Source organism: Budorcas taxicolor, chromosome 2, assembly GCF_023091745.1.
Source record: "Budorcas taxicolor isolate Tak-1 chromosome 2, Takin1.1, whole genome shotgun sequence".
Classification (NCBI taxonomy): domain Eukaryota; kingdom Metazoa; phylum Chordata; class Mammalia; order Artiodactyla; family Bovidae; genus Budorcas; species Budorcas taxicolor.
This window is the reverse complement of record NC_068911.1, coordinates 151,072,982-151,095,984: the sequence shown is the minus strand read 5'-3', so window position 1 is coordinate 151,095,984 and position 23,003 is coordinate 151,072,982. Positions and strand designations below refer to the sequence as shown.

The following is a 23,003-nucleotide window of genomic DNA, read 5'->3' as shown; positions in this document are numbered from 1 at the left end:
CTCACACTCGCACTCTTTCTTTATCCATTCATCTGTCAGTGGACATTTGGTTTGTTTCCATGTCTTGGCTTCTGTGAATAGTGCTGCTGTGAACATAGGGCTGCATGTGTCTGTTTTAATTATAGTTTTGTCTAGATATATGCCCAGGAGTGAGATTGCTGGATCATCTGGTAATTCTTCTACCACCACCACCACCACCCATTAAGGAAAGTGCACTTTGTTAAAGTAATAGAAGAGGATGTGCTTGAATTAGTCACCAGATCCACAAAATGAATACAAATGTTAAAAAACAGGCTACCTCTATACAGACTAGAAGTGAAAAACAGAAAATATGTATCAAAATATTTAGTCCAGTAAAAATTCTACCCCAAAAACCAATATGAACTGCAAGAAAATTGTTATATAGTACTCAAAACTGAATTAAATATCCTCAAATAAGCATTTGAAGATATGAAGAAAGCACCATAAATCAATAATTCTAACCCACAATCAGAATGGGCAAGCAGGAAGAAATGACAGTTGCTTGAACACAAAAGAGAGAGAGGAAGAAAGGCAACATCATATCAAAAATTAAGTAAATGAAAGTTCCCCAAGGGAAAATAAGTTCAAATGAAAATTTAATAAGGGACTTTGAAGGAAAAAACAAGGAGGAAAATGAGATATAGAAGTATAAGCGGGGAAAAAAAAAAAAGTATAAGCAGTCAGTGAGGAAGTGGTTGAATTAGAAAACAGGCAAGGAAGGTCCCATGGCACATATAATTAGAATCACTGAAGAGAAAAATCCTAACAGTGAAACAGAACAAGTATTTATAACCATAACCCAAGAAAACTTTGAAATAAAATTTTCAGAAATAAAATTACTGAATTTATACATTCAAAGAGCCCTCCAAGTACCTGGAATATTGAATGAACAAGACACATCTTAGTACAAGTATAAGACTTTAAAGATGATATAAAATCCTTAGTGCCTTGAGTCAAAAGATGAGATAATTTGTGAGGGAAAGAGAAATAGACTTCTCAGTCATCATTAAAAGCAGATGAAAAAAGAACATCATTTTCAAGAAACTTGATGAAAGAAAAGATAAACAGATATGCCAATCTAAGCTGTCAGGTATGTGGGCTAGGAAAAAATAAGTTTTAAAGTGGAAGAACTGGGAATAATGTACACATAAGCTCTTCCTGAGGTCTCTATAGGGTATGAGCTTCATCTAGCCAAGAGGTAATGAAGGAGATACTGGCAAAAGATAGACGGTGAATGTTTCATATATTCAGTTACAGAGATAAGACAATGGTGGAAACACCAATATATAAGGATGACATAGATATTCTCTCTTCTGACAAAGGAGTATGATTGTAACTAAAAATGGAAGGAGAGAGAAAGAAAAGTAAAATAACTAAATTGACTGTCATCAGTAGTAAGTGCAAGTCAAAAAGTACTATTTAAAATGGACAGATAGAAAAAAAAAGAATTACAAGCACTATAAAAATACAAATACAGATATAACTACCTTTTAAAAAAACCTTTTTTAAAATCGAGATATTTCTAAAACACCAGATGAATAAGTAAAACATAGCAATGGGACACAGTTGAGTCCAAATGTATTTGTCACATCAAGAAATGTGAATGGTCTGACACATCTAATAGAAAAATACTTTCAAATTAGCTCAGAAAGCAAAATCAATTCTGTGCTGTATAATAGAGATATACCTAGAACAGTGATTTTTAAAGTTGTAAAATAAAGGGAGGGAAAGCAATTTGGCCGTCTGTTAGAAACAGTTAAGAAAGCAGAGGTTGTGGTCCTAATAGCTGATAAAAATAGAATATTTAAGGACATAAAACATCAAAAAACATCATCAGATAGATCTGCAGAAAACAGTAAATGCCATACTCTGATCATAGAGTATAGACCTTTTCAGGCACATACAGAGCATTCACAAAAAGTAATCACATGTTAGGGCACAAAGGAAAAATCAGGAGACCCCATAAAGTAGAAATGGGACAGCCACCATCTTTTGATCACAGTGAAATGAAACTGGATAATAAACATGAAACTAAATATTAAAAATGTAACTTCCAACTAGAAATTCTAAAAATCCTATTAAGTGACCCTTGCTGCTGCTGCTTCTGCTGCTAAGTTGCTTCAGTCGTGTCCGACTCTGTGCGACCCCATAGACGGCAGCCCACCAGGCTCCCCCATCCCTGGGATTCTCCAGGCAAGAACACTGGAGTGGCTTGCCATTTCCTTCTCCAGTGCATGAAAATGAAAGTGAAGTCGCTCAGTCGTGTCTGACTCTTCGCGACCCCATGGACTGTAGCCTACCAGGCTCCCCTGCCCATGGGATTTTCCAGGCAGGAGTACTGGAGTGGGTTGCCATTGCCTTCTCCCAGTGACCCTTGAGTCAAACACAAATAACAGATGTTCTGAAGATGAATGATAATGAAAACTCTATTTATCAATATCTATGGGATACATTTACAGCAGTGATCAGAAAAAAATTAGTCCTAGACACCTGTATCAATACAGATGAAAGGATGAAAATATGAATTCCAAGCACAAAATGAACAGAGTATAGAAGAACAAAATAATCCAAAAGGAAACAAAAGCAAGATAATAATAAAGATAAAAGTTAGAATTGCATGTAGCAAAGAACTGAAAAATAGTAAATTAACACATTATTAACCAGAGACGTATTCATGCCACAGATTTTTGTTTCTGCAGTTATCACCTGATCAGTAACAAAGTATAAAACAAGTTCATGATTTAGAAAATAACATCAATAGTTTATTTAAATTGATCCCAGTAAAGGTAAAAAATACTTTCACCAGTTTCCATAGAAGGAAAAAGAAGCCTATCAAGGTGCTCCCACTGGTAGAAGAAGTTAATAGAAACCATTCCTGAGAAAGCATAGTTCAGTTCGGTTCAGTCGCTCATTCGTGACTGACTCTTTGCAACCCCATGAATCGCAGCACGCCAGACCTCCCTGTCCATCACCAACTCCCGGAGTTCACTCAAACTCACGTCCATTGGTCGGTGATGCCATCCAGCCATCTCATCCTCTGTCGTCCCCTTCTCCTCCTGCCTTCAATCTTTCCCAGCATCAGGGTCTTTTCCAATGAGTCAACTCTTTGCATGAGGTGGCCAAAGTATAGGAGTTTCAGCTTTAGCATCATTCCTTCCAAAGAAATCCCAGGACTGATCTCCTTTAGAATGGACTGATTGGATCTCCTTGCAGTCCAAGGGACTCTCAAGAGTCTTCTCCAACACTACAGTTCAAAAGCATCAATTCTTCAGCGTTCAGCTTTCTTCACAGTCCAACTCTCACATCCATACGTGACCACTGGAAAAACCATAGCTTTGATTAGAGACATTAGTTTAAAAGACAAAATTTTTGAGAAAACTGGAGGGGAAAAAATAGAATTGTAAAAATAATAGCTGGAGACATCAATACTTCACTTCAGTAATATATAGAACATATAAACAGAAAAGTCAATAAGGAAATATGGGAGTTGACCAACACTGTGAACTGCTTAGACCTAACTAATGTAGTTGGTTGGTGCAAAAGTAATTGCGGTTTTGCATTGTTGAACTTTGCCATTCGATATTGGAATACATTCTTAAATGTGGTTATGTTATACGTCATTTTAATGCACATTTCTTGTTTTATGTTTTGCTGTTTATTATGTATTTTAGACTAGGGAAATGATGTTAGACAAAAAGCAAATTCAAGCAGTTTTCTTACAAGTTCAGAATGGGTCATAAAGCAGTGGAGACAACTCGCAACATCAACAGTCCATTTGGCTCAGGAACTGCTAACGAGTGTACAGTGCAGTGGTGGTTCAAGATGAGGAGTGCAGTGGTCAGCCATCGAAAGGTGACCACAACCAGTTGATCCTCTTAAAACTACACTACCATTCTACAGTCATTTGGCATTTGCAGCAAATTAGAAAGGTGAAAAAGCTTGGTGTAAGGGGGTACTTCAGGAGTTGACTGAAAATCAAAAGAAAATCATTTTGAAGTGTCATCTTCTCTTATTCTACCCTACAATGAGATGTTTCTCAATTGGATTGTGACTTGTGATATAAAGTGGGTTTTATACAACAACCTGCAATGAATAGCACAATGGTTGGGCCTAGGAGAAGCTCCAGAGCACTTCCCAGAGCCAAACAGAGCACTTCCCAAAGCCAAACTTGGCATCAAAATAAAGATGATCACTGTTTAGTGATCTGCTGCCAGTCTGATCCACTATAGCTTTCTGAATCCTGGCAAGACCATTACATCTGAGAATTAATGCTCAGCGATTCGATGAGATGTATCGAAAACTGCGGTGCCTGCAGTCGTCATTGGTCAACAGGAAGGACCCAGTTCTTCTCCATGACAATACCCGACCACACATCACACAGCCAACGCTTCAAAAGTTGAACAAGTTGGGCTACGAAGTTTTGCCTTATCTGCCATACTCACCTGATGTCTCACCAGCCAACTACTAGTTCCTCAAGTATCTCAACAACTTCTTGCAGGGAAAACACTTCCACAATAAGCAAGAGGCGAAATTGCTTTCCAAGAGGTGGTTGAATCCCAAAGCACAGATTTTTACACTACAGGAATAAACAGACTTATTTCTCACTGGCAAACGTGTTGATTGTAATGGTTCCTGTTTTGATTAATACAGGTGTTTGAGCCTAGTTATTTAAAATTCACAGTCCAAAACTGCAGTTACGTTTACACCAACCGAATAGAAGACTCCACCCAAGGGCAGAATATGCATTCTTCTTACATGCACATGAAACATTTTCCAGTAGAAACCCTGTTAGGCCATACAGTAAGTATCAATACATTTTAAAAGATCGAAATCATTCAAAGTATCTTCTGCAGTCACAATAGAATGAAGTTAGAAATCAGTAACAGAAAATTGGAAATACGTGAAAATTAAACAGCATACTCTTAAACAACCAGTGAGTCAAAGAATAAAATCACAAGAGAAGTTAAAAATTACTTGAAGACAGATGAAGGATAAAATGGCATACCAGAACTAATGAGAGAGGGTAAAAACAAAAATCTCCTAGGGAGATTTCTAGCAGCTAGTGCCTACGTTAAAAAAAAGTGTTTATGAGAATGTGGAGAAACTAGAACCCTTGTACATTGCTAGTGGGAATGTAAAATAGTGCAGGTGTTATGGAAAATAGTATGACAGTTCTTCAAAGAATTAAGACTAGACTGACCATATGATCCAGCACGTATATCTGAAATAAGTAAGAGCCATGACATGAACAGATGTTTGTACATCCATAATAATAACAGCATTATAACAATAGTCAAGGTGGAAGCAGCCTAAGTGTCTGCCAATGAATGAGTAGATAAACATGTTATTAATATATGCATACAATGGAATACTGTTCATCCTTAAATAGAAAAGAAAGTCTGACACATGCTACAGTGTGAATGAACCTTGAACCTACTCATTATGCTAGGTGAAACCAATCACCATAGGACAAACACTATATGATTCCACTTAAATGAATTACCTAGAGTGGACAAATTTGTAGGGTCAGAAAATAGAATGGTGGTTGCCAGAGAAAGGGGAATGAAGAATTATTGTTTAATAGGTACAGAATTTCAGTTTGGGAAGATGAAAAATTCTGGAGCTGAATGGTGGTGAATGTACTTAATCCCTTGTAAGCTGTATTCTTAATGATTTTTTGGCAAATACTGTGTTTTATGTATTTTACTATGACTTTTTTTTAATGACCTCAACAACCTAACTTTACACTCTGAGGAACTAGAGAAAGAGTAACAAATGAAGCGCAAATTTAGCTGAAGAAAGAGAATACTAAAAATTAGAGCAGAGATCAACAGAATGGAGAGTAGAAAAATAATAGAGGAAACCAAAAGTTACTTCCTTGAAAAGATCCACAAAATTGACAGATCTTTAGATAAACAGGCAAAAAGAATGAAGACTCAAACCACTAAAATAAAAAATGAAAGTACATTGCACCAGCATTACTAAGATAAAAAGGATTAAAAGAGAATATCCAACAAATTTGATAACTAGATGAAAGGGTCAAATTCCTATAAGGAATGGAAAATTGTGAGGTTGTAGGGAAAAAAAATGTAAAGAAAATAAGAAGTAGGTGTATGAAATTAAAAGCAAAGTGAGGTACCACTTTATACCCACTAGTATGGCTGTAATTTAGAAAGAAACAGAAAAAAACCCTGAATAACAAAGGGTGTTTTGGTAAGTTAAAAAAAAAAACATTGGTGAATAGTATACAGTAGTATACTACCTTTGTGTAAGAAGGAAGGGGAAATAAGAAAAGACATGTATCTTTGCTTGTGCATGTATATATATAGATTTAAAATACTATATAAAATATAGTTAGACAATATATTCAGTATTTTAAGTATAGAAATTATTAAAAATTATAAAATTAATATATGTTTTATATTAAATATAAGATAAATAGATAATTCTTTTTTGATATTTCATGTTGCTGTATCTTCAGATTCACTATTTCCTTCAGTGTTTAATTTATTAATTTCATTCAATAAAATTTTATTTCAAATATTTTTTTCATCTCTTGAAATTCAGTTTTTAATATCTTCATTTTTTTCCTTAGTGTTTTTGTTTTACTTCCCATCCTTGATCACATACATCCTGATCTCATATTTCACATCCTTGAAGCATATTTATAATAGCTGTTTTAATATCCCTGTCTGCTGTTGGGTTTGTTTCAAGACTTGTGTTTAAGCTCTTTGGGGTCGAATCTTAAATGGCCTTTATTCTAAGGCTGATTTAATTCCTTTCTTGAAGCATGGGCCCTCTGTGGTCTCTAGTAATGCTCCATGAATTCATCTACATCTCTCTACTCTAACTGTTGGGAACCTAAAAACTCTTAGATTGTGCATGAGCTCTGGAAAGTGTTTGGCTAATAGCCTCCCAGTAATCATTCTTTTCCTTGAAGTTCTTATTGCATGCTATCTCGGGGTTTCACCTGATGCATGCACAAGTTGGGTTTTCAGTCTAATGCTCAAGCAGACCCCTGTGCAGATTTCTGTAGCTCCTCCTTTGTACAGTTGCTTTCTTCCCAGATTCTCTGTCCCAGAAACCTTAACAACTTCAGCATCTCAAACTCCAGTTTCTTTCAACTCAACTCAGCAAGATTTCTGGGTTCTGTTTGGGTACCACTCCCTGAACTCCCCTGAACTCTAGTTTACAAATTGCCTCCAGGCTGAAACCCTGCATAAATGGTAGGGCTGATAGTATTTGCTTGACTTCTCTTAAGGATTGCAGTCCTGTGCTGCCTATTGTCCAGTTTTTCTTTGTGTCATATTCCAGATCCTGATACTTTCTCACAGTCTGAAGTGCAAGTTTTTAAGGGTATTTAAAGTTGACATCACTGATGAGCAACACAGAAATATTATGTGCCTCTGAATGTGATGCCCTTGGAAGGACACATTAGCACTATGTATCACTATGTGGACTTCAGTATGAGCTGACCTTATCATAAGGAAATGGCAAACCCAATATGAGAAACATTCCATTAACCAGGATGGATAGGGCACACGGTGTGGGGAGCAGAGGGGTGTGCTGCATTCTCCACAAGTGTCAGTATCTTGAAAGTGAAAGCTGAAGAATCATTCCAGATGAAAGAAAACTAAAGAGACATGAAAACTAAATTTTGCATTATGTTATCCTGGACTGAATTTTGTGCTTAGGGAGAAACAGTACATAGAGAAACATTGGGTCAATTGAGAAAATTGGATTAAAGAAAGTATATTTAGTTCAGTTCAGTTCAGTCGCTCAGTCATGACCGACTCTTTGTAACCCCATGAATCGCAGCACGCCAGGCCTCCCTGTCCATCACCAACTCCCGGAGTTCACTCAAACTCAGTTCCGTTGAGTCGGTGATGTCATCTAGCCATCTCATCCTCTGTCGTCCCCTTCTCCTCCTGCCTTCAGTCTTGCCCAGCATCAGGGTCTTTTCCAATGAGTCAACTCTTCACGTGAGGTGGCCAAAGTACTGGAGTTTCAGCTTTAGCATCATTCCTTCCAAAGAACACCTAGGACTGATCTTTAGAATGGACTGGTTGGATCTCCTTGCAGTCCAAGGGACTCTCAAGAGTCTTCTCCAACACCACAGTTCAAAAGCATCAATTCTTTGGCACTCAGCTTTCTTCACAGTCCAACTCTCACATCCATACATGACTACTTGAAAAACCATAGCTTTGACTAGATGGACCTTTGTTGGCACAGTAATGTCTCTGCTTTTTAATATGCTTTCTAGGTTGGTCATAACTTTCGTTGCAGGGAGTAAGCATCTTTTAATTTCATGCCTGCAATCACCATCTGCAGTGATTTTGGAGCCCCCAAAAATAAGGTCTGACACTGTTTCCACTGTTTCCCCATCTATTTGCCATGAAGTGATGGGACCGGATGCCATGATCTTCATTTTCTGAGTGTTGAGCTTTAAGCCAACTTTTTCACTCTCCTCTTCACTTTCATCAAGAGGTTTTTAGTATATTAGATAAGGGTATTATGTCAGCATTAAATTTTATAATGTTTGTAACTGTACTCTAGCTATATAAGAGAATATTCTTATTCTTATGAGATACATCCTGAAGTATTTAGAGCTAAATGGCTATGATCTGCAACTTATTCTTAAATGGGTCAGGAAAAATATATAAGGAGAGGTGTTAAATGATAAAGCATATAGTAACAAAAGGGTTAACAAATTAGTCTGGTAAAAAATATTTTTCTGTGCAACTTTTCTGAAAGAGAATATTTACAAATAAACGTGTTTTTCAAACTTTCAAACAGTGTACTTTGGAATAATATTTGACAGTACCCATTTAGCATACATATGTTCTGACTAAGTCCCCTATCCTTTTTAGCATTCATTTGAAAACAGAATTTTCCTTGAGTTGAAACTAAAGTGTAGTAATGTTAGACTGTGGTGGTTCTCTAAGTGTGGTCTCCATACCAGCAGCACCTGCATCAACTGAGACCCTTTTAGACACGCACATTTTTGCACGTTTCCTGTCCAGACCTACAGAATCAGAAATTCTGGAGTTGGGCCCCAGCAGTATGTAGTTTAACAAGCTTTCCAGGTGATTCTGATGCATATTATAGTGGAGGACCCCTGCTCAAGTGAACATGTTTTAGGAACCACTGTTGTCTTCAAAAGTACCATTTCTTTCATTTTCAGCTTCTCCAATTTGGGAAATACCTGCTATATGAATGCTATTTTACAATCTCTATTTTCACTCCAATCATTTGCAAATGACTTGCTCAAGCAAGGTATCCCATGGAAGAAAATTCCACTCAATGCACTTATCAGGTAATTATTATATACTTACTGAGTAACCTCTTAACTATCGATTATAGAATAATGGTGTTTTAGATACTTAAAATTTTATGTGCCATTGTTAGCAGTCCTTAAAATATACCTTCCAGTGTTTTGTAAAACCTGCTAAACTTGTCTCTCTTGTTTTATCAGACGCTTTGCACACTTGCTTGTTAAAAAAGATATCTGTAATTCAGAGACCAAAAAAGACTTACTCAAGAAGGTTAAAAATGCTATTTCAGCTACAGCGGAGAGATTCTCTGGTTATATGCAGAATGTGAGTACTAATTGTTTTTAAGTACCTTAGAGATCGGGAAAATTGAGATGGTTTTAGTGTGTTACCCAATTTAGTTTACCTTATTATTTATATATTTTTGGCTGTGTTGGGTGTATGTTGTGGTGCATAAGTTCTTTGTTGCTGCGAGTGGGCTTTCTCTAGTTATGGCAAACAGGGGCTACTCTAAAGTTGAAGTGCGCAGGCTTCCCATTGTGATGGCTTCTCTTATTGTGGAGCACGGGCTCTCTAGCACAGGCTCTCTATCGCGGGCTCGATAGATGTGATGCACGGACTTAAGTTGCCCCCCGGCATGTGGGATCTTAGTTCCCCAGGCCAGGGATTGAACCAATCTCCCCTGTATTGGCAGGCAGATTCTTAACCCCGGGATCACCAAGGAAATCCCAATTTTATTTTAAAATGAGATTTGTATACATGTGTTCATTACAGGTTGGAGGACTTCCAGTAAGGTTCAATATGACTCTGTGTATTTTATCATTTTAATAGTATCGATGTGATTTGCCCCATTGTAGGACCTTAGACTATTTTAGTTACAAAGGCTATTTTAGAAAAATCACTCTTTGTTTGAAAACAAATGAAGGAATGATTCGCTTATTAGTCATGCTAATCTAACTTATAGTTAGGAACATAAAATCTATCATTTGTTGTCATTTTTCACAAAATATGTACCCTAAAGCACTAATCTGACCTTTTTCCACACATGTTACTGACTTCCAAGTGCTTTAGTCTTATAGATCACAATGTTACTAACCTATTATTGTAGCAAGAAATGGTTTGATCTGATGAAGGATATTATACCTTCTTAGGATGCTCATGAATTTTTAAGTCAGTGTTTAGACCAGCTGAAAGAAGATATGGAAAAATTAAATAAAACTTGGAAGATTGAACCTGTTCCTGGAGAAGAAAATTCACCAGATATTTCAGCTACTAGAGTATATACTTGCCCTGTTATTACTAATTTGGAGTTTGAAGTTCAGCACTCCATCATCTGTAAAGTGTAAGTAATTTCTTAAAAAAAAAAACAAAACACATCTTTTCCCTTTTAATTCTTTATGGCAAGTGACTAAAACTCTTCTCTGAGAGTGTTAGTTGCTCAGTTGTGTCCTACTCTTTGCGACCCCATGGACTGGGACTGTAGCCCTCTAGATTTCTCTGTCCAAACTCTTTTAGAAGAGTGTAATTCTTCATTCCTGTGTCATGGGTAAACATGAATATAAATATCTTTGTTCATTATCTCTATTCTCTATGAAAATGCGTGATGGGGTGAGAACTAAAGCGAACTTAAATAGTTTGTTAAATGCTTTAGTGCTGACTGACTGGTTAATTTTGCTCTCCTTTTTGTGTGTGCCCATGCCCTGAAAAGACCCCCTCCTATTTGTTGTTTATTTTGTTGAACCAAACTGTTTTTATTAAAAATGTGTTATATATAAAATACTTTAAAATATAAATTATTTTTAATTTTTGCAATGCTTTTTAATCTTGTTTATACATGGGGGTTTCCCTGGTGGCTCAGTCAATAAAGAATCCACCTGCAATGCAAGAGATGTGGGTTCAGTCCCTCCAGATCCCCTGGAGGAGGGCATGGCAACCCACTGTAGTATTCTTGCCTAGAAAATCCCATGGACAGAGGAGCCCGGTGGGCTACAGTCCATAGGGTCGCAAAGAGTCGGACACGACTGAAGCAACTGAACACACATGCACAGTTCCAAGACCTGAACTAGAGAGCCAACGGAGTAAGTACCAATCCCAGAATAGGAGACTACTGATGTCCAGCTCAAGTAGATAGGCAGAGTGAGCAAATTCTCTCTTTCTGTTTATATTAATTATTTTTAAAATAATTTTATTTATTTATTTTTGGCTGCGCTCAGTCTTCATTGCTACACAGACTTTTTTGTAATTGTGGAGAGCAGGGATTACTATCCAGTTGTGAGGCATGGGCTTCTCATTGCAGTGATTTCTCTTGTTGTGGAGCATGAGCTGTAGTGTGTGGGCTTCAGTAGCTGGGGCATGAGAACTCAAGTCATTGTGGCTCTCGGGCTCTAGAGCACGGGCTCAGTAGTTGGGGCACACTGGCTTAGGGGCATGTGGGGTTTGGGAAAATAAAAAAATCTAAAATTCAGCATTTATCTCTCATGCCTGCATACACTTGCTCAGTCACTTTAATCATGTCTGACTCTTTGTGATCCTGTGGACTGTAGCCACCAGGCTCCTCTGCCCATGGGATTCTCCGGGCAAGAATACTGGAGTGGGTTGCTGTGCCCTCCTCTAGGGGATCTTCCCAACGCAGTCTCTTATGTCTCCTGCATTGGCAAGTAGTTCTTTACCACTAGCACCACACTTTAAGCCCCTTCTCAAGCCTAGTCATAAGAAATTCTTTGGGGGAACAGTGTTTCTGAAGTATATTTTTATTTAGTATTGCAGTTAGGCTTCTGAATTCTTACATTTATCTTCTTTTATTCTTGCAGATGTGGAGAGATTATTCCCAAAAGAGAACAGTTTAATGACCTCTCCATTGACCTTCCTCGAAGGAAAAAGCCACTCCCTCCTCGTTCAATTCAAGATTCCCTTGATCTTTTCTTTAGAGTAAATACTGTCTTTTGGTATTTTCACATAACTAAATTTTATATATCATAGATAATTGTATTTAAAGTTGCTTTCTTTAAGGCAGAGTTTGACAAAACACTTGCAGGGGAAACAAATGAGAAATATTTATAAATAGTATTTTTAAAAGCTTAATAGATACAGTTGTTAACTGACTGTAGAAGAAAATTCATTGCTCAAGTGGATTATACATCTAACTCAACAGCAAGTGTTTTAGGCAACCTTGAAACATAATACAGAGTGACACATGCTAAATTTGGGTAATGCAAATCAAAATTGGAGGCACTGAGTTAGTATACAAAGATCTGAGGAATGAAAAAATACTCTGCTTTTCTTTAGGTTATATGTGCCTTGTTAGAAACAGAAAGGGGGAGTCATGTTTGTTTTAGAGCTGTAGAGCTATAGATAAATATTTGCATATGTGATTCACTGCCATAGATATTCTGAAATTTTCTGGGACATAATTGAACTGTTGTGTAGTAGTCCTTATATTGATGGAAATGTGCCAGGATCACCTTTAGTCTATATAATAGTGGTTCTTGTTTTGTTGTACTAAATAGGCAAGGTTATCACTCTGAGATTCAAAAACAAAAAAAACTCTGTTCTTGAAATGATGAAAATTCAGCTCCACTCAGAGATAAATACTCTGCTTCTCTTTTTTTTAATCATTCCTTACTATTCCTGTTGTTATCATAGAATTTGAAGCTTTTTCTGTGTATCTTTACCCCCATTTTTTAAGGATATCTTGTTTCAGTTTTCTCTAGGTAATGATATCTGCCCCAAACTGGTCCTTTTAGAGCAGTTGTTCTTAGTGGGCTGTCACCAGAAAATTGAGTTCCATTATAAGAAAGGGGTAGAGTTACACGTAACAGACCAGGAACTCCACCTAACCTTGAAGGTGATCTTAGCTCTGCTATGGCCAAATGTTAAAATCTGGATATTCTCTTAGCAGTGATTCTTGTGTATCCATGGGGAAAAGATATCCATCGGAAATCTGCTACTGTGGTTACTATCATAAATTGAGCTGTTTCCATGGTTAAAAAAAGGAAATTATAAGTTGTGAAACAGGGCATATGTTACATTATATTTTGAGGATTAGGTCTTAATTTAGTAAGGCTTGTGATTCTGGACACAAAATTTAAACTGGAATTTTTCCCCCTTGTCTTTTTAACAGGCAGAAGAACTTGAGTATTCCTGTGAGAAATGTGGTGGAAAATGTGCTCTTGTCAGGCACAAATTTAACAGGCTACCCAGGTAAGATTAATTGTCTCTTCATTTTTTCTTCTTTAAAGTACTGAAAAATATTAGTGCATAAGTGAGGCTTATCAGATGGATTGGTAAAGAAGGTTAGCAAAGCTAAGACATGAAGAGGATAGAGAATGGAAAGCTAGAATTCCCTTCTATAAGAAAGGAAGAGAATTTGGAATGTTGAAAAAGAGGGAACCTGAGAGCCCCAAGAAGTTGGCAACAAGGGGATGAGGCTGATGAGATTTTGGAATAATGACAGAAATGAGATAGTAAAGTAAAATTTTAATTCAATAATGTGTAACACTCAGTTAAAATCTGTCATGCTGTAATTTCCCTCTCTTAACCCCAGACCTTCAATAAAAATACGCTACAGACACATACACATGTGCGTGTGAAAATAAAAGTAATTTTTTTTGCAATTTGTGCTTTCTTTTTTTTCAGAGGGTAAGTTGGTAAGTTTGGCGGAGTTCCTGGTCTGTTAGGTATAACTCTACCCCTTTCTTATAATGGAACTCAATCTTCTGGTGACAGCCCACTAAGAACAACTGCTCTAAAAGGACCAAAGTTTGGGGCAGATATCATTACCTAGAGAAAACTGAAACAAAAAATCCTTAAGAAATAGGGGTAAAGATCCACAGGAAAAGCTTCAAGAGATTTTGAAGCTTTTTGAAATTCAAGAATTCTGAATTAGGAAGGAAATTAATTTATATTGTATTAATCTGTATAAACATAAAGCCAAACTAGTTTAAAAATGTATCATATGATTGTAGAACAGCTTTCAGTTCTTCCCAAGAACAGATCTCAACCACAAACAAGATTATTATTAACATTATTTATGTGGCACTTTGCCTTCAGAGTGCCTTACTTTCTTTTAGAAGCTTCACTTTTCTATGAGTGAATGTGGAGTTTCTGGAACCAGCCCCTAGGGACTAGTTCTTTTACATTCTGTATCTGTGCCTTTCTAGAAAATGAATTTCTTTTAAAGAAATGGCTTTCTAAATCATAGCAGTATTATGTTGACCATAGTCTGTCTTTTTTTCCTTAAGAGACTTATTCTTTCCTATTTGTGAGTGTTTTAAGGCAAGAGAACGTTAGTTACTCAGTCATGTCTGAATCTCTGTGACCCTGTAGACTGTAGCCTGCCAGGCTCCTCTGTCCATGAAATTCTCCAGGCAAGAATGCTGGAGGGGGTAGCCATTCCCTTCAGGGAATCTTCCCAACCCAGGGATTGAACCTGCGTCTCCTGCATTGCAGGTAACTCTTTACTGTCTGAGTCACCAGGGAAGCCCAAGCCATCAGGGAAGGCAAGAGAGTCAGGGGAATAAATCTTAAACAGGATTGATTGTTACCAGCTGTCACTAAGGAAATCAGTCAGGCCTTTGTGTCATAAATCCTAATTACTGGACTTGCTCTATTTTTGTTCATTTCAGTATTAAATCAGTCTGTTTTATTCTTGAAGGCCCTGATATCGTTATCAAATCTGTTCATTTGTAGTCCACCTCAGCTTTACAGATGAGTGATAATTTGACTGTTTTATATTACCCTTTATTTTGGTGGGATCATTTGAAAGTTTAGTCAAATATTTGACATTTGACGTTCATCTTAGTCTCTTCACATCAGTTGGATTCTTGTACTCTCTCAAGTTGTGAGTTTGAAGGCTATGAATTCTTGCATACTTTTTAACAGAAATACAGTCAGTAACTTCAGTTTACAGATTTTTGACTTTGTTGTTTCTTTGGTGAAGGTATATACAGTAAGAAAGGAAACAGTTTTCCATAAACATTATTCCCATAGGTGTTCTGAAATTCAATTTTTAAAGTATTCTTGTGGGCTGTGAAATATGTTTAGTCCGTTAAACAGTGATTATATTCTTTATTAGAGGTAAAATTGTTACTGCAGTAGTAATTTTAAAAACACCACGGAGCTAAAAGCCTTTTCAGATCCACAAACCAGACTGGGCATGTACATCTTATAGAACTTTTTTTGAATGTGGAGAAAACTTTTTCTTTCTCTCTTTTCTCTAGAGAAGAGATAAGAATAGTTCTCATCAAAAGGCATCTTAAAAAATTTTTCACTGTCAAATATAAGGGCTGTTTAACACTTAAATTACCATCTATGGTTATATAGTAGTAATGTTAGTCACTCAGTTGTGTCTGACTCTTTGCGATCCCACGGACTGTAGCCTGCCAGGCTCCTATGTCCCTGGGATTCTCCAGGCAGGAATACTGAAGTGGACTGCCATTCCCTTCTCCAGGGGATCTTCTTGACCCAGGGATCAAACCCAGGTCTCCTGTGTTGCAGGCAGATTCTTTACCATTTGAGCTATAGGGTAGACCCTTATGGTTATATGACACCCATTTTTTTACAAACTATATAACACTGAAATAAATAATTTAAGGATTTGACCCAGTATCAATACAGTATTTTAAAATAAGTTTTCTTGTCTGATATGTTTTGGTTTAAAAGATGCTTGCTCCTTGGAAGAGAAGTTATGACCAACCTAGACAGCATATTAAAAAGCAGAGACATTACTTTGCCAACAGAGGTCTGTCTAGTCAAAGCTATGGTTTTTCCAGTGGTCATGTATGGATGTGAGAGTTGGACTATAAAGCGCTAAAGAATTGATGCTTTTGAACTGAGATGTTGGAGAAGACTCTTGAGAGTCCCTTGAACTCCAAGCAGATCCAACCAGTACATCCTAAAGGAAATCAGTCCTGAATATTCATTGGAAGGACTGGCGCTGAAGCTGAAACTCCAATACTTTGGTCACCTGATGCGTAGAACTGATTCATTTGAAAAGACCCTGATGCTGGGAAAGATTGAAGGCAGGAGGAGAAGGGGACAACAGAGGATGAGATAGCTGGATGGCATCACCGACTCAATGGACATGAGTTTGAGTAAACTCCAGGAGTTGGTGATGTACAGGGAAGCCTGGCGTGCTGCAGTCCATGGGGTCGCAAAGAGTCGGACACGACTGAGGGACTGAACTGAACTGATGTTTTGTATTTTTTCTAGTAACATTATTTTACCCAAACCTCTCAATTAATAAACTACCCAGTGCCTGTGTTTTATTTTTATTTGTGTTCTTAGTATCTAGCACAATGCCCAGCACATGGCAGGTATTCAGTAAATGTTCCTTGACAGATCTTTAGTTTGGCTTATTGTAGTCTTCAAATCAAAAGCTGTCTAACATAGTTAGTTAAGTGATCTCTTCTTAGCTGTAAAAGAGTTACCTCTGTTATATTCGAACTAGTAGTGTCATCATCTTCTGTTTTTCAGAATCCTCATACTTCATTTGAAACGATACAGCTTCAATGTTGCTCTCTCACTTAACAACAAGATTGGGCAGCAAGTCATCATTCCAAGATACCTGACCCTCTCATCTCATTGCACTGAAAATACGAAACCACCCTTTAACCTTGGTTGGAGTGCACAGATGGCAGTGTAAGTCCTTGAGAATTTCTTTCCCTTTTGAAGTAGAAAGACTTTTACTATCTGATCAGAAGAATAACTGAATTAGATAACACAACTCCAGGTAAAATCATACCAAGAAGATTTTAATTTTGCTTTATTTGAGGATCCTGTGCTAAATTACTTTGTGATTTAAGTAATTGAAAAAATGCTTTAATACCAATTTTCAATGCGCATTAATTGCCTTTCATAATAAATTACTTTTTAGGGAGTACTCCTTACTCTTTTAGATCACTGGAAGACAGTTTTATACATTTGAGGAATACAAACCAAATTTGCATGGTCTTAAGAGTCCCCTGAACACTAAAATTACCAATTCCTGTGTTTGTTGCCTAGAAGTTCTGTTTCAGCAAATCTGATATAGGACTGGGGAATCAGTATTTTTAATGAATGTCTTTGCTGACTCTTTGAAGTATGCAAACTTGAGAAACAGTATATTAAATATTATGCTGGGACCTTTAAAATAGATTGTGTCTCCATAAAAGTATTATTACCAGTTTGAGCAAAGAACTTCAGTGGTGCCTCAAAATTTTTCCATGAGAAAAGAAGTAACTTTTTATTTTATCATCATGAATCCTGGGAAAACCTTAAGATTTCTTCAGATGTTGCTTTTGCCTCTGCATACTTGCATTACTTTGAGCCATATGTTGTAGTTCCATTTTATACTTACACACTAAGTGATAAACATTTGCTAAAATGAATTGATGAAGTTTTGTAAAAATTATTTCCCTTTTGGATTAATATTTGAAATATATTCTACATCATATAGGTTTACACTGAACGCCTCCCTGAGTCAATAACATGTTCCCAGAGAGTCAGTGTTTCTGGATATTCTCTTACGGCCTTTCTTTAGAATGGATATCTTTGCTTGATGCAAACTGCCCTCTACTGGTAGAGCTAGTACTCTTTCTGGAAATATTACCATTTCATACCAGTAGACAAGGCTCTTTACGATCACAGGCCTGAAACTGGGCTCTCTGACTGTACAATTTAATACCTTTGAGACTTTGGACAAATTCCTTGAGCTGTCTGAAGGGAAAATAAAAGTAGTTGTGAACTTTAAATGAGGTAATATGTATGAATTCTTATAGTGCCTAACATCTAGTAAGTCCTCAATAAATGAGAGCTGTTACTATTTTATTGCTTAAAAGAACTGAGACAAAGAGAATTTCCCAAGTTGTTCTTTTCCTGTTGTATCAGTATTTGACTTCATTTCCAATATTATTTATTTAGATCATCAGATAAGGCAAAGCCTAGAGAAAGTATTTTGTTTTCTCTTTTGGCCTCTATTATTAGTTGAAAAGTATAGTTGTTTGCTTTTCAAGAGGATATATAAGGGACTGTAATACAGGATAATTCATTTTATAAGTTAAGTGTATATTTTTTTAGTAATGTAATTATATACATTATATATTTTCTAATTTTCTGATAGTTCTAGACCATTGAAAGCCTCTCAAATGGTGAATTCCTGCATCACCAGCCCTTCTACACCTTCAAAGTGAGTTATATTTCTTGTGTACCCAAAATTTGTATTTTTAAGGATTTGGCTTACCCTGATTTCCAGGATTATCCCCTCCCCTTTTCATATTGTTTCTCTTTTTGCATGATAACTGCTCTGCATTACTATATTTTGAAATTTTCCTAAATCTGCTTTGAACTGTAATTAGGGTATATCAAGTTTTAACACTGAAGCAAGTTCTGATGATCCTCTCAAAATTTTGCTTTTAAACTTCTTAGATCATCTTTTGTATGTAATATTTCCGTCCTACGACTCAGAAATTGACGGATGACAAGGAATTTTTAGGATTGAAGGGTTAAAGTAACCCTTACTGGTATAAAAAGCACCATTCTTCAAATACACACATGGAGATCTCAAAATATCTTTTCACCTGTTGCTAACTAGTGTGGGACTTCTTATCTTAGACACTGAACTGGAGCCATTCTGAAAAGGGACAGGAAAACAAATACATGCTAGAATGTAGCTATTCTACAAATATTTTATATATTTTTGCTTCAGACCAGAAGTTTGTCCAAGAAGGAGACAAATCTATTTTTTTTAATATACCTCCTCAGTGATTTGACTAGAATTACAGTTCCTGATTAGACATTTCTAAATGACTTGGTTGTCATTTGACTTTAAAACTAATTTTTCTAAAGATTTGATGTCCCAAAGTACTTTTAGAAAAGAGACACTTTTGTTGTTTAAGGGCTTTTGGGGTGCTTATATAACCATAAAATGACATTTGGGAACTGCTGTTTTCTTTTCCTCCTGTTAATTATTTTTCAGTGCAATTAGAACCAGATGACTAACTGACTAGAAATCTGAAATGGTACCGATATGAATACTCTTGCCCGTTCTCAAGATACAAATGAGCAATACCACTTGGCTGCTTAGAAAGTGAGCAAGTGATGCCTTTACAGGATGAATATTTTTCCTTACTACAGGCAAGCTGCCTTCTGTGAATATAGTAACTATTAATGGAATGCACTCTTTATGTACCAAATCACTATAGTTTCAAGAAAGAGATGGTTTCATTGGGCATCATTATACTTGGCATGGTCAATCTGTTCTCCAGGGTCTTACTGGTGTGAGAATTTGAGAGATGGTCAATAAAGATGACTAGGCCCTAGAAGACCTGTCATGCCGATCAAACTTAAAAGAGGCTGAATTATGAACCAAAATACCATTGGTTCTTCTGTAATATTCTTTGTCACATTTGACCCTGGTATATTAGTAGCCAGGTGTCACCCTCCTTCAGCAAAGTACATAGATAAATAAATAAATGGTATGTTCAGTTTTGCTTGGTGAGCATGGAATCAGAAATGAAGAATTAAGATGGCTAATTGGCTTTTTCGAAGTTATATTAAAAACTCTTTTTAAATACATATTGGGAGGCTATTCAAGTGTTCAGGCTGAAGTGCAGTGATACCCTGACTGCTCTCAGCCAAAGACCATGGTTGGGCTTATCGCTGACCACTTGCCTCTTTTCTTTGATCTACATTGCTACACATCCTCCTGGTTTCCACTGTGGCCTCTTATTTCTTGATGCCATCATTCTATATGTTTATTTATAGTTTTCACATTTAGATTATTGCATTTTCTAACTTCCATTTGACATTTTTTTTTTAGTATAGCATATGAATTTATGTTAACCTTCATCAAAGAAAGTTTGTGCTTTTTTACCTTTACCACTTTTTCCTTTAGTTTATTTTTGGCTCACTTAGAAGACAACACAGTAACACCTTACTTATCTAGTATCATTGAAAAATAATATTTCATATTCCAAGTAAATGAATTTTTATATGATTGAAGCTTGCCTTTTAAAACATTGCCTTTTTAATTTTAATCTTTAAAATGTTTTAACCATTTTAGATGGTTATATCTCTGTAACCTTGTAGAATTCCTTATATTATTAAATGAAACACACTGACGATAATTTAAATATATTGTAATGACTTAGAACCAGCATTGTAAGTATCCATTATTACACTGTGTTTTAATATGGTAATGCCCTCAGAGGCTCTTAATTCTTATGAGACAGTTTGCCTTTACATTAAATTACTTTATAGTTCTTTATTGTCCTTTTGGTGGTTATTCTCTCTCATTTCTTAGCTCTCATTTCTTGATGAACTTGCTACATTATTTTATTCACCTTTTCCTGGGGAAGAAGGGTCCCTGTCTAAACAGTAAAGTTCATGAGCTTAGAAACTACTGCCTTCCTCAGAAGCCTTTTTTTTTTTTTTTAACCTTTTGATTCTCTGTGTTCTAGAAGGTAGAGGTTGCCAGAAGTTGGATGTGCATATAAATGGATAAGTGGAATGTTACTGTTAATTTAAAGAGCAAAAATTAGTCCTCATACACTCTGTTGTCAAAAACATATATTCATTGCTATGTCTGCATGCATTCAGTAGAGTACTTGCTTTATAAAGACAGTAACAAACTTCTTTGGAGTTGATCATTAAAAGAAAAAAGGCACAAAGTGATTGGTTTACTGATAATATAAAATAACATAAGAGTTGTCTGATTTTCAAAGCATGGTTCTTTTGGAGTAGGGCAAAGGTAATGCTTAAATATACCTCTTTTGATATTTTTTTTTCCCTCTGTTAAATCATTCTCCATAATGGAAAAACCTTGTTTTATTTTGATATTTATACTTCAAAGAAATAACAAGGACAGATATTTACTTATCACTTACATAGACTTGTCTGTTTGTTTGTTTCTCTTAAATAATAGGAATTTCTCCTTCAAATCCAAGACCTCTTTGGCTTTATGCCTTGATTCAGACAGTGAAGATGAGCTTAAACGCTCTGTGGCCCTTAGCCAGAGGCTTTGTGAAATGTCAGGCAGTGAACAGCAGCAGGAGGAGCTGGAAAAGGTAAGTGGTTTCTTATCAAAATATCTTGACTGTAGAAACAAATGCCTTTCATAAGCAACATCGGCAAACTTAATAAATACATACAATAGATGGTAAGCTTAATGCACTTGTTCAAACAATTTTAAGAGTATGCTGTTTGTAGCTGCAAAACTTGTGTGTTTAAACGTGAATTGAGGCTTTTTTTTAATTGAGGTATAATTGACATAAAACATGAGATTAATTTCAGCTGTATAACATGATATATTTGTGTATATTTATTGCAAAATGATCACCACAAGAAATCTATTTAACATTATGACTATACCTAGTTACCAAAAAAAATTTTTTTCTAGTGAGTGAGGACTTTTCAGATGTACTTAGCAACTTTCAAATATGCAATGCAATATTATTAACTGTAAATTACATCCCCATGACTTATTTTATAACTGGAAATTTGTACTTTTTTGCCCTGTCACTGATTTCATTGACTCTCTAGTCCTCACCTCTGGCAGCCACCGTCTGTTCTCTGTATCTGTGAGCTTAGTTTTTTTGTTTGTTTGTTTTTTTAGATTATACATCTAAGTGAAATCATGCAGTATTTATCTTTCTCTCCCTCAGGGTCCTTCAGTGATGTCACAAATGGCAAAATTTCATAGTTTTTTCATAGTTGAATAATGTACCATCTTGTGTGTGCACGAGCACTTATACACACACTCACTTCACATCTTCTTTATCCATTCATCCATCAGTAGAAACTTAGGTTGCTTCCAAGATTGATACTTTAAGAAATGAAAGTGGTTGTAAATAAATAGCTTCCTCCTATTAATATTAATCTTCAGAGCTACTTTTACATTGCTGTGTGTGCTTAATCACTCAATCATGTGCAACTCTTTGCGACCCCTTGGACTGTAGCCTGCCTGGCTCCTCTGTCCATGGGGAATCTCCAGGCAAGAATACTGGAGTGGGTTGCCATGCCCTCCTCCAGGGGATCTTAGACCCAAGGATTGAACCCAGGTCTCCCACATTACAGGTAGATTCTTTACCATCTGAGCCACCAGGTCCTCAAATAATTACTTGCATTATTTTGATACTAATTATTAATATGAGGGAACCATAGTAAATATTTTACATCAACAGGCCAACTAGGTAATCTAAAAGTTTGATGGGTGTGAAGATACAACTTACAGCATCTTCAGTCTTGACACAAAATAATGATAATTAACGTTTTTGAAGATATAAGCTTTTTTAGGAGTTTGCGTCATCTCATGAAACTGATTTTAAACCTCATTTCAGTAAAATAACAATTATTTCAGTAGTTATTTTTTGTTCAGACTGTTTCCTGTCTAAAGTTAGAGGTAGTTTGTGGTTGCTGACCTTGAGTGAGAAATGACAAAGTGAAAAATTCTCCCAGAAATCAGAGAAATTTATTCATAAAATAACTTATAAATATTTATAAAATCTTGATAGTTTTTATTTTTTTCATCTATTCAAAAAAAAGGAATGAGAGCTACCCACATTTTAAAAAGAATGTTAGGTATAGCGACATAATATTTACAGTGTGATCCATGTATATCTGGAAAAAATATACCAAAAACACTTACATATCTCTGAGTGGTGGATTTTGAATGAGTTTATTTTATTATTTTTATGTATTTTCCAAATGTATACTAAGAGTGTACTTAACATTTAT

The 23,003-nt window shown here is 36.1% G+C and overlaps 1 protein-coding gene across 1 annotated transcript in view; it reads left to right on the top strand.

Moving 5' to 3' along the window:
- USP37 (ubiquitin specific peptidase 37) overlaps window positions 1-23,003 on the top strand; it is a 77,313-nt gene that overhangs the window by 32,466 nt on the left and 21,844 nt on the right. Inside the window, exons 9-16 of the mRNA XM_052664149.1 lie at window positions 9,206-9,337; window positions 9,497-9,620; window positions 10,445-10,635; window positions 12,104-12,221; window positions 13,414-13,493; window positions 16,767-16,931; window positions 18,391-18,456; window positions 21,193-21,334. Coding sequence (XP_052520109.1) covers window positions 9,206-9,337; window positions 9,497-9,620; window positions 10,445-10,635; window positions 12,104-12,221; window positions 13,414-13,493; window positions 16,767-16,931; window positions 18,391-18,456; window positions 21,193-21,334 — 1,018 coding nt within the window. The remainder of the gene's footprint in view (window positions 1-9,205; window positions 9,338-9,496; window positions 9,621-10,444; window positions 10,636-12,103; window positions 12,222-13,413; window positions 13,494-16,766; window positions 16,932-18,390; window positions 18,457-21,192; window positions 21,335-23,003) is intronic.